Raw genomic sequence first — 12,712 nt, 5'->3', positions numbered from 1 at the left:
GTGTGTGTGTGTGTGTGTGTGTGTGTGTGTGTGTGTGTGTGTGTGTGTGTGTGTGTGTGTGTGTGTGTGTGTGTGTGTGTGTGTGTGTGTGTGTGTGTGTGTGTGTGTGTGTGTGTGTGTGTGTGTGTGTGTGTGTGTGTGTGTGTGTGTGTGTGTGTGTGTGTGTGTGTGTGTGCATCCATGTATTGCCAATCCTGTTCACCTTTTTCCCGGGTGGTACTTATTTATTTTATTTGTATCCCAAAGACTACCAATTTCTATGATATGAAAAGCAGGTGACATTGCTCATTCACAGCACATAACTGCTGTGTAATCAATCTGTCTTTAGGGCCCTATAAACTATACTCTAGCTATATATTAGCTAGTACAAATCAGCATACCTGGTTACCGTCATTTGCAGCACATCAACTATAGACTAATTCAAAAACGGGTCTCATGGTCGCAGCTTACGTATTTCCAAGGCTGCTGTACTTTATACCTCATACTAAGCATTTATAGTATGAGGTATAAAGTACGGCAGCCTTGTGTTCATAAAACAGAAAGATTGGGTATTGGGTAAGACTGACGTTATGTATCTTTCAGGACCCTTCACTGCTTTGTCTCAACCATTACTCAATGGCTCTGGTCTCAGCTACCGCGGTGGATATTTTGACGTTCCGTTTTTTTTTTTTTTTTTTTATGTTGCCACTACTGTTGGAGCAGCCATAAACTACACAGGTTAATCTCGATGTTCTGGGCATCTTTGTAATGTTAGTGTTAGTAAAAAGCAGGTAAAAGAGTAACGTTTGAGGCAGACTAACATCAGTCACTCTACCGTTCACTGTAGTAGAAGAGATGCGCCTGGTGAGGGTTTAAACCCCGCAGCCATGTCGAGTCCGCCTACAGGAAATACGTAAGCTGCTACCATGAGACCCGTTTCTGAATTCGTCTATAAGTTGAAGCTGAATAATGGACATACCAGTCAACATACTGCAGTGCTGTACTGGTATGAAGCTGTTTTGTTCACAAAGCATACTGTATAAACACTTACATTTTACAGTACTGAAGGAAGAAATAACATCTTGTTTGTTTACAGTGTTTTCCAACACGTGCTCTCTCTCCCTCTAAAGCAATGTCAATAAAGCATTTTACTTGCATCCATATCTAAATTATATGAGAATGCGATTCCATTGATGTCAGCCCTGAGAATACTCAGTCACCTGCTTTTCATTTAACCACTTTCAACCTGGCGTCCCCATTTTGGGCAATTGGCCTATTATGTCAAAAGAAATTACTCAATTTAGCCTGTTAATGTCGGCACCTACAAACAAATAATGTAAAATGATATTCTTGTTATTTTCTGGTGCCATGTGGACACCCGGGACAGTTGTACTTATTTAGTAATAGAGAAAGGTATTTGATAATAGGCCAAAGCACCATTGTAAATGTCCCACCGAAGTGAATGTCACTTTAAATAACAAATAATGCCAAACAAACAATGGTCACTGCTTTTTGATTTATGATTGTTTCATTACGCTTTTATCAGTTTTTTTTACTTAAGTAAAAGGCCTGTAAAAATGTTAAAGTACAAAATATTGGAATCAAAATACCTATGCTAAAGTAAAAGTACTCAAATGTAAATCAATGTAACATTTTAAAGTATGAACACAGCATGAAGGGCTGGTCTACTAGTATCCGTATCAATGTCAGTGTTCAACATATCTTTCCAAAAAGAAAATCATTGAACACTCTGCAGGATTGTGCAAATTGTTTACAATTGTACAAATACTACAAGAGTGGATGCAGTTCAACTAAATTTTGCTTTGCTACGCTAGTCCTAAATGGGTTGTCAGATCGGGCAACAAATGTGGCCGTAGGCCCAGGCGCCACAAAGGGTTAACCCTGCCCTGCCTGTACCGTTCCCTTTTGGTACCACACATGCACTCGTCCACTTGTAAAGAATATGGTGAAAGAAGAATCAACTGGAGAGAGAATCAATTAACCATAGTCAGACTCCATGCCATAGTTGTTAACCATAGTCAGCACAACCATGCTCATTAACCATAGTCTGTAGACTCAGTAGGCATACCATAGTCAGCAGCACCCCAGTCACCAACATAATTTAGTAAGTACCATAATCAGCACTATGCTAATTAACCATAGTCTGCACCAGTCAATACCATGACTGGTGCAGACTACTAACTTACAGACATACTAACTTACTGGTGATGTAATTATGGTCAGTTGAGCAGGAGGGGCCAGATCCAATTGCCAACCAACAATGTTGGTCCCGCCGTATGTCACTTTATTAGTTAGAAATGTAAACAGTACAGAGTACAGTCAAACACTAGTCTAAAAGGATATCACAGGAAAAAGTCCTGTTTCCATTCAGGTCCTAATCATGATGTGAAAAATAACAATTAAAAAAGAAACGGACCACCATTTGATGACATTTAGCGCCTCAGACCCATTTGAGCCACGGACCACCATTTGATGACATTTAGCCGCTCAGACCTATTTGAGCCACGGACCACCATTTGATGACATTGGACCCTGTAAGGGTCCATTTGGTTACATGTATATACACCTTTTTGGCCATGCACCCCCTTTTACCTCCTGACCTAGCTAACACACCCCCCCACATGGAAATATAAATTGCATAACCTATAGACATACATTTCCTATTTATCCACATATTTGCACATGAACCTGAATATGGCATATACAGGTATATGCAGCAGGCTATATTCTGCATATATTTGCCATATGTTAATATAATAAAACTATAGCCCCACCATTAGGCTTTTCATGTCGCACATCCCCTAGAAGTCCCCGCGCACCACAAGAGGTGCACACACCATAGTTTAGAATAGTTTTGTGATATAGTATGGTGTGGTTTTTAGCAACATGTGCAGAGGATGCAATCTCAACGGTGTATAATTAGCCAATTTAAAAGCATACTGGATGACTACTATTCAAACAGCAAATAGACTTGGATGAGAGCAGGGCAACAATGCAGTGAACAACCTTTTTTATTTTACTCTCATCAGAAAAAACAGGCACATAAGCTTTGGAAATAAGATGGAAAGTTCTACCATAACATGGCCCACTGGAAAAATACAGCTATCAAAGGACATTGGTCATGGGTACATCATTAATTCCACACACCAGAACGTGACACGTAATACACACATGATACAGGATAAAGTTTACAGGAAGCAGTGCTTTCAGCTCCCGTTCCTTGCACACTTTCTTCTACTACAAAGCAAGGAGAGGAAGCTTTTTTTCTTCTTCATTTTAGCCAGTTATTTTTCATCCCCCAACACTGCTCACAATGTTATTTTTATATTTGGCAGTAATCAACAATTGAGCATGCCTCACTGAAAGTAATGGGTACGTTAACCACAAGTTAATAATATTCAACTAGAACTAGTGGTAACAATTAATTTCAATGAAGTATGCCAACAATGGCAGATGTTTTCTCTCATAATGTGACAAGTGCATTACAAAGACAAACAAAAATTGGGCGTATAAAGGTTAATCTTAAACTAATGTAACATCGCCAAGTCCACACATACAGTATAATCCTACACTACTGTGGTACATTTTGGACAGCGTGTATCTAATCGCTAATACAGATCCATTTGTTGACACTGTGCAGAGGATGCAATCTCCAATATCACTCGTCCATCATTCTGTCAATGTAGACCTACACAAATCACTTCACTCACAGTCCAGCAGCAGTTTCATCAGGCAACTTACTCCCTCCGCACTCAGAGCCCTCCAATCTTGGATGTGTATAAAATAGATAAGAGGTATCCATTTTTAATGTGGACATCTCATTCCAGAAATAGGTCCATATTGATAAATATCCGTGGACACACTTTATATTTTATTGCTTAATCTCAATGGAAACTGAAGTAGAACTAGAAATGCTTTGAAGGCCGAAAATGTACAAACCATGACGTGGACACCCAACATCTTTCTGAATGCAAAAACAACATATTCCATAGTAAAGGTATGTGAAGGTGTATTAGAGGTTATTCATTAAACTATTCAACACCTGACTTCTTCTATTGAAATACTAAGCAGTGGATGACCATTCAATGCTTTAAAGCATGCTAAATTCAAAGACCTCAGTTTATCAACAGCCCTCATTTTCCATTTGGTAATAAAGGAAGGCAGTCACAGACGTACAAACAAATAATCTCAAATCAAAAGGTAGCATATGCAGTGTGTTTTCAACATTAAGTGCAGTTATCCATCAACAGTAAAAAAAGAAAAAAACTGTCCTGGATCCCTATTTCTCTTCCAAAACCAGTCACTATCAACATATTCATACTCCAACTGTCTGTGATACTTTAGCTTTAAACGTTCAAAAGTTAATGGTCAGGAAGTGGGCTTAAGAAAACCCAAATCCCCACCCAAATCCTAGAACGCAGAGAGTCCTTAAAGGACAACTTTAGTTTTTTTCAACCAAGGTTCATGTTTTTAGGTTGTTATTAGAGAAAGTAAAAGATGAGTTAATTATTTTTCATTTGCTGCTTTCTTTCGTTTTAGGGATTTTAGCTGTTTTTGACGGGGGCGGGGGCATTCGAGCATGGGGCTAAATATGTATTTCTTTACAAAATGTTATAGCGATTTATTTTTTTATTTACTATAGTCCTACTAGACCCCAAGAAATTACATCTGGCCACAAAAGATCACGGGATCTACTGAATGTGTCAAACTGACATATTGAGCCTATTACAGTGTGGCTTCCCCCCAGTATAGGCTACCTTCATATTCAGTAGATCCTGTGAACTTTTGTGGCCAGATGTAATTTCTTGGGGTCTAGTAGGACTATAGTAAATGATAAAAAAAATAAATCGCTATAAAATTATGTAAAATAATACATATTTAGCCCCATGCTCGAATGCCCCCGCCCCCCTGTCAAAAACAGCTAAAATCCCTAAAACGAAAGAAAGCAGCAAATGAAAAAAGTTTAACACTCATCTTTTACTTTCTCTAATAACAACCTAAAACATGAACCTTGGTTCATGTCAAACTAAAGTTGTCCTTTAACATAACATTACTATGATCCATAGGAACCGTACTGTATATACACAGACCATAACATTTAGTCACTCACTCATTGTTCATAGAGTTCACAAATTGCACATAGCTGTGACAGTTAGCATGACGATCTTATCTTTAATCAGACAGTTTGAGTTAGAGTGGCCCTTTTCCCCCCTCAAACCCAAACCTCAAACTCCATTTTGGTTAATAGATGATGGTCTGGATCGGATTCTGGGGAGAGGTTGGCCGGTCACTGTCCAATTTCCTGGTGTTATCCGTACGCGGACGTCGCAGATTGAGAAAGCTGAAGCGACTCTCCAGGGTAATGAGCTTCCTGCTGTTAGTGGTGGAGTTATTGTTGTTGGGAGTGTTGTCCAAATCCCCTTCTGCCCCTTCTGCTCGGTCACCTGAACAACAGAAGAAATGATATTGTTTTATATAATCAACAATAATGGAAAATTGTTCAGTTAAAGCACTGGGATTCATTGACTGAAAGTACCGTAATAATACACCTGCCAGTGCTGCTGCTTCATGCATTACTGTTTTGTGAAAGGTGTGCACCCTAGAAACCCTACAAAAATGTACATTCACAGGCCACCCAAATCCCAGCCACAAAGACTTTGCCCTATCATGACTGACATATGAAGCACAGCAGCCCAGAGCTTTCCTCCATCCAAATGAGCTGGAGCAAATTGCTCTATGGACCCAGAGGTAAAAGCAGCAAGTGCATGCAGGCCACCTGCACCTGGTTGGCTGTCACTTTGACTAATAGGCTTTTCTTGGCGCAGGTGTTGAGTCAGACAGGCACCATGATATATATATATATCTTACTGGGAACAGATTCTCAGGTACCACAATATCATGTCTTACTGGGAATAGATTCTCACACACCATTCATCTCACTCCTGTTTGTTTTACACACACACACACACACACGCACACGCACACGCACGTCCCCCACCTCTCTCCAGGTCACAGTCGGGTGAGGACGCCCCGCTGCACTCACTGCGCGGGCCCAGGACGGGTGAGATGAGGCCAAAGTCGGACAGCGACACCGTACTGGGGAGGTCCAGACTGCAGGGCCTTGACGACAGGGGAGCTGGTGAGGAAGAGGAGGACGAAGGGGAGGGGCTGGGTGAGGGCGACGAGGAAGGAGAGGAGGAAGAGCTGGTGAAGGGGCAGGCTGTGAGGAGGTCCTGCGGGCTGTTGGGTGAGGAGCTGAGACTGTAGGTGGAGCGAGTCTCAGCGTCGTCCTCCTCAGACATGACACTGCTGCTGCACGCCTCATCCTCAAAACACACCGACGTCACTGCAGAGAGAGAGAGAGAGGGAGAGAGAAAGGGTGGTGTTAGACAAACGGAGAGAATATTGGGGGAAGATGAAAAAATAATGAATGGAAAGAAAGGCAGAGATTTAGAAGGCGGGATGGAGCAGAGGATGAGAGATGAAAGCATGACAGCAGAGGGACAGTGGTAGGGATTTCAGATGGACAGAGGGAGCATGGATGGAACGCGGAGGAAACGGATGGGAGGACAAAGAGGCAGAGGAGGCAGATAAAGACAAGAGAGAGAAAAAAAAAGAGAGGGATGGGGTGAAATTAATGTAAGAGACATTTGCAGTATCACAGCATTGAGACAATAATCGGACTAAACAACACTCGGGTGAAAAGAAGAGGAGATGAAAGAAGTGACAAATGGAAGATATGAAACTGAGAGAAAGTGTTTAATCATAGTGACAGGGAGGAGGATACAGATACAATTCCTCATCAAATGTATGTATGCGTGCATGCAGGGGCTTGTGTGTGTGCATGTGTATTTTACACAAACATAACCAAACTGGAGAAACCTAAACCCTAAGCAAAGAGATAAAGATTACATTAATTGTCATTGCTTACTTTTACTGCATTTGCACATACACTTACTTTTACTGCATGTGCACAAATGCATGTCCAAAATCACACTCACAGCCATGCACTTTAAACTGTCCACTTAAAATTACAGCCAATACAGCACATTCCATTTTAATACGGGTTAACATGCAACAGCAATAACCTTGTCTGCATTTGGGTTGGACAATGTCCTGGTGCCGTGCGGTTAGATTGGGGACCACATATCTCATAATCACAGCCAAATGGAGGTGGACCACCAACTTGCTTCTCTTCATTTTCCACAGTTCAGCTGCAGTTTCACACCATCAGTGCCAGACCATAAACTGATCTGGAATAAGCACTTGCAACTGAAGTTGCAAATTCTTCGAATTGAGGGATCCACCTTTTCTAATGGGCAATTGCCTTACCTTATAGTATCGATCAAATCATTAGATCCAGGCTTGATACCACACACAATAGTATATAGTACATTATTGGAGTTGTTGACAACAACGCCATTGCCAAGTGCTTTCAAGATCTTTTTAAGATTAGTTCTGTTTTCATGTACATAACAACTCTGCAGGCTCCAAGGACTTGAGAACTGATACAGAATCTAGAGTTGCAGCTGTCAAAAGAACACCTTATTGAAGTACAATATGCTGAATAATCATTTTCATTCAACAAAGTGGAATATTTACCACTGAAAGTTTGTCAACGTCAACACCTTTTCCAAGTCATGAAGAAAGAAAAAAATCACACCCATGTGAAGTGAATATTAAAGTGAATATTAAAGTCTAACTCATGTTGATTAGGTGATGTAATGGTGATGTAAAACAAACAGTGTCAAAACAAACTTTAAATTCTCTTTATTGTTAATGGCATTTAATGTTTGTGTTTGTTAGGGACACCTGTCCTTACGAATGTCCATGCTTGTTGCCATAACCCACCCCATCTGTCTCTATGGGCTGATCAGAGTCACACTGCACTGTTTGAACGTCCTGTATGTTATTGTAGGCCATGGTGGAGGTGGTGTTGATAATCTTCTTATTATCTTCGTCTCTCACAACGAGGTGCTACAAGGTGATCTGTCTCTAACCTCTGTCTTCCTGACGCTTGTCAGGACACGTTCTTCCTATTGGATTCGATTATATCAGGACACGTTCTTCCTATTGGATTCGATTATATCAGGACACGTTCTTCCTATTGGATTCGATTATATCAGGACATGTTCTTCCTATTGGATTCTATTATATTTAAGTATCTTCTTTGGGTTTATCTGTTAGTCTGAACTCTTGAATGACATTTTATTATTGAACCTTGTAAATGAGGGCTAGCGCCCCTCAACAAAATGAAATAATAATAATATATATATTCTTATTCAGTCTTTGATGAAGTATATAACGTTAAGCTTTTGCCACAGCAGTGTTCCTTTCTATCTGCGTAGGCAGATAGAAAGCAGCCAGAGTACACTCTACGTCTACGTGATATATGTACCTTGATAAATGCATTAACCCATTTAATTTAGACCTGAGACTTCTAAAAACACCTTCTAAATCCTGACCTAAGTTCCCACAGCAACACCTAAATTGACAGAGGCGTACAACAACGTACAGTATAGGTGCAACAGGACGTTTTGGTGTTATCTTTTTAGCTTGAATGTACCACATGCTGTTTACAATTCTGAAAGTATTCAATCAATAAAATGGATTAAATTATACAGGAGAAATGTTTCGGTTCTGTTGCAACGCAATTGGGACTCTTGTACTTACTGGAAATACCATCCGACTCCATCTTGAAGCTGGAGATATCGTCCGCAGTAACGTCGTCTCCCTCGGCGCCGACACCCCGCCCCCGTGGGCCGATGGTGGAATTGCGGCGGCGCTCATGGATCTCGTCAGAGATCATCTCCAGGTTCTTGAGGGCAGTCTTGTACTCGCCTTTGGCCTGGCACAGCTTGGCCTGGAGCTCATCCACATTCTTCTTCAATTGCTAGAACACAAGCAGCACAATATATAAGGGAGGGGTGTCGTGCTTATTTTATACATTGTTGTGTGCCGAAGATCTGTAATTTCAGACACGCCCCAAGTATAAATCAGGCTTTAGATTAAGTATGCAAGTATGATGGTGACAATGAAAATACATTTCTCAAAACACATTAACTGATGTCAGACATATCAACTTGGTAGTACACCAACATTTATTTATTTTATTTTTTCTGCTAACACTCATCGCCGGGGCGCCCGCTGGCCTAGTGGTCCAGTGCCATGCCACATATAGGCTCTGGCCTGACAGCGCGTTGTGTGCTCGAGTCCCGTTCATGATGACCTTTGCTGCATGTCTCTCCCCTTCTCGCTCTCCCTCTCCTGTCATTCTTCACTGTAACTATCAATAAAGGCATAAAAAAGCCAAAAAAATAAATCTTTTAAAAAAACACTCTTATCGCCCAGGGGTATTTGGAACCATTAAATCTGTGCGCCCAGCGATTTGCAGCTTCAGAGCCCATTTCAAGGTGACACGACACGATCTTGGTTTGTGCTAGTTTGTGCATAGAATGTAGCCAAAAGACCCCCGAGGGGATCGACGACCAACAGAGGTATGATTTCTTCTAACGCGACTAGCGACGGGACCACGATGGGCCGTCAAAAACACAATCTTTGGTTAGAATTGGTTGATTTAGATTAAGAGTTATTCACGTTTTAAGATTTATGATCCCATCCATTAAAATGGAGGGGGAACACTTTGGATGACGTCCCAACCGGAAATGACATGTATGTTGCTCAGTAGACACTCCCAGGCTATAGACTGGTGCGCTCTGAAACAAGTAATATTCCGTCTTTTGATTAATCTCCATCCTGGGTGTTGGGCATAATTATTTAATAGGACGGAGACCTCTGTTTTGGCCGGCCAGAGTGTTAACATTCAATAGTAGGAACCTGGCTACCTGCACAAATAGATAAGCTACTGTAGACAGAGAAGCCGTCTAATGCAATGCTACAAACGTAAGGGTGTAGTTTAAATGGGTTGTACCTGTCGCACCACAAAGGTGCTATAACTGAGATTACTTGTAAAATGATGTTCACAGTTCAAGGTCAAGGTTGTTTACCACTGATTAAAACCAAAATAGCCTAGATACCCCTGCTATGGCCACAACAACAACACAGTAATTAAAACTTAAGAGGCAATTCACTGGGCTATAGATGGAAGTATGCTACAGTACAAGCCAGTAGCCAGCACATACCTCCAGCTGCAGATAATACTTTGCCTTCTGCTCAAAGTAAGGCCTGTGGAAAAAAGGGGATAGAGGGTGTTAGAACCAATAGGAAAAGAAAAACAAATAACCCAGAAAAGCATTGCCATGACAACCTGCAGGGGGTGGGTGTGCTAACTGTGCAGAATGGCTGAGGCTACACACAGCAAGCCTGAAACATAAGCCCTCTCCATTCAGAGACAAATCACACACACAATTAACAGCACATCTGTTAACTTAATAAACTGACCGTGATCCTAAAGCACTCTGAGCTGAGTGAAGCTGAAAACTGAAGTTCCCTCGCAGAATACAATTGGTATAAAAAGGCCCTACAGTATATTAACAATGTATGTAAATACGTATGGTTTCCAACAGCAGGCAACTCTCAACCCTGTTGGCCAATGAGCTCACTGACAGCTGGAATGACTATAGGAGTGTGCCTGACACTGCCTTCCACAAACAAATGTTTAATAACTGATGTATGGACACGCCACTCACGGAATGTCTTACATAAGTTCTGGTTGAGGATTAACCATTTTGCTGAAAAGTGTTCTTACTTTAGGTTAATAATTTACTGCCTTTTGTTCAGGGGTCCTTGTTTACATGAAGGGAATGGCTTTTCTTTTATTTAGATCCTTACAAAGGGAATGCATTAAGCTGGACTCGTCTTGAAGACTGTTCTGTTCCGTTGTTGTGGTATCCTGTCTCCTTATTTAACAGTCCACAACACATATTATCACTGGGAAAACGTTACATAGCCTACTGTACAGAACATTTTGAATGTTACACACACCATATAAAAGATGAGGTGCGCACACGCACGCACACACACACACCCGCGACACCGTTTTGGTATGGAATGAAAATAATATAATAATTAGGCCTGCATCACTTTATGCAGCTATGCTTAAATTATCGCTTTGGCTAAAACGCTGAATCCCGCTGATAAAGTAGGCTACAGGCATTCGTAACTACAGACATTAATATAGCCTACTGCATAGGATTGTACAATTATATAGCCTACATTTAACAAACAAGCTTGATTGACATTTGTAAATAGGTCAATACAAAAACTGCTACGAAGATAAAACCAGAAAAAGCACTAAAACTTGTTTACATCAGGTTTAAAGTAAAAGGAAAAAACGTGACAACCCTACGAAAAAGGGGCAGAAGAACTGTGAGGCGGAGGCGCGGGGGTGTGCTGCCTGGAGTGATGCAGTAACGAGTTGGGGTGTGCTGCCCGGAGTGATGTAGTAACGAGTGTGGGTGTGCTGCCCGGAGTGATGTAGTAACGAGTGCTTCACAGTCAACACACTGCAGGGGACTCACTTGGACTTGTTGATAGTGCGTTTGTGTTTCTTCTCCAGCTGTTTCATGCGACTTATGGCTGATGTGTATTTAGCGGCCGTCTCCTTGTGAACCAGCTCGCTTCTCGTCTTTGTCTGCTCCGCCTCCATCACCTGCAGAAACCAATAAGAAGTCACGATAAGTCCGTTTTACATTTTAAAACACAGAATTATTCATGGAAAAGAGTATAGTGCAGGTAAGATGCAAATAGAACGGCCCCTAAAGCAGTGGTTTTCAACCTTTCTCATATCAAGGCCCATTATTTTTTCAGCATTTGAGCCACAGACCACCATTTGATGATATTCAGCCTTGCAGACCCAAAACAAAAAAATATCTGTTATCGTTGGATAAGATTTTGTCCACAATTCCATGCTGTAATATTTATGTTGGTACCATTAGGAGAGATAATAGGCAAACGTTGAATAACAATCATTTTACATTCTCTAATTGTGTAGACTTCTTGTAAATTAAGTAATACAGATGTTTAACAATGATTTAACTCTTGAGCGTAAAATGAAACCAAATGGACCCTTCATTTTACACTCTCAAAAGTTAAAGATCTAATAAGGGTCCATTTGGTCACAAACTCTGCATCATTTAGCTGCGGACCACCTGGAACCCCCTCAAGTACCACTGGTGGTCCCCGGACCACTGGTTGAAAACCACTGCCCTAAAGAAACAAAAATGAATGAAGTGTGTTTCTGATGCCCCCCTGCTCTTCCCTTCACTGTCCTCACCCTCTGAGTGGCATGGTTGAGCATCTCCTGCCAGGCAGAGTCAAACTGACGGTTGTCCTCCTCTAGGAGCCTCTGCTCTGCCAAGGAGATGGTTTCCTTTGCTGCCCGCAGAACCTCCGTGGCCCTCTGGAAATCCTGGGTGGCCTTCTGGGCTTCTAGCTGAGCCTAACAGAAAGGTAGGAAGAGACAGCCTGTTAGCCGTTGAACATATACTGTAAAATATATAATCAATAAAAAATACTTTTTTAATTACATTTCTTCTAAATGTAATTATCACTTCCCATCACAGTGATTAAACCATAAAAACTGTTTAGATGGGGCACCCCAGTGGATCACCTGGTAGAGCACATGCACCATCCGTGCAGCCGACCCTGGGTTCGAATCCGACCCGAAGCCCTTTGCTGCGTGTCCTTCCCCATTTCTCTCTCCTGCCATTCCTTGTCTTTTTCAGTATCTCAGGCTTGAAAACGACAATAT

At 41.5% G+C, this 12,712-nt stretch overlaps 1 protein-coding gene across 1 annotated transcript in view; it reads right to left on the bottom strand.

The window, feature by feature from the left end:
• Nucleotides 1-3,840: 3,840 nt before the first annotated feature.
• Nucleotides 3,841-12,712, bottom strand: part of sh3bp5b (SH3-domain binding protein 5b (BTK-associated)) — a 30,067-nt gene continuing 21,195 nt past the window's right edge. Inside the window, exons 4-9 of the mRNA XM_079502639.1 lie at nucleotides 12,236-12,400; nucleotides 11,481-11,611; nucleotides 10,143-10,185; nucleotides 8,674-8,893; nucleotides 5,999-6,346; nucleotides 3,841-5,444 (exon numbers count right to left, since the gene is read on the bottom strand). Of these exons, the coding sequence (XP_079358765.1) occupies nucleotides 5,242-5,444; nucleotides 5,999-6,346; nucleotides 8,674-8,893; nucleotides 10,143-10,185; nucleotides 11,481-11,611; nucleotides 12,236-12,400 (1,110 nt within the window). The 3' untranslated portion in view covers nucleotides 3,841-5,241. The remainder of the gene's footprint in view (nucleotides 5,445-5,998; nucleotides 6,347-8,673; nucleotides 8,894-10,142; nucleotides 10,186-11,480; nucleotides 11,612-12,235; nucleotides 12,401-12,712) is intronic.

Source organism: Electrona antarctica (genome assembly GCF_951216825.1).
Source record: "Electrona antarctica genome assembly, chromosome: 6".
Lineage (NCBI taxonomy): Eukaryota > Metazoa > Chordata > Actinopteri > Myctophiformes > Myctophidae > Electrona > Electrona antarctica.
Note: the sequence above shows the minus strand (reverse complement) of the source record. Positions and strands in the feature narration are given on the sequence as shown.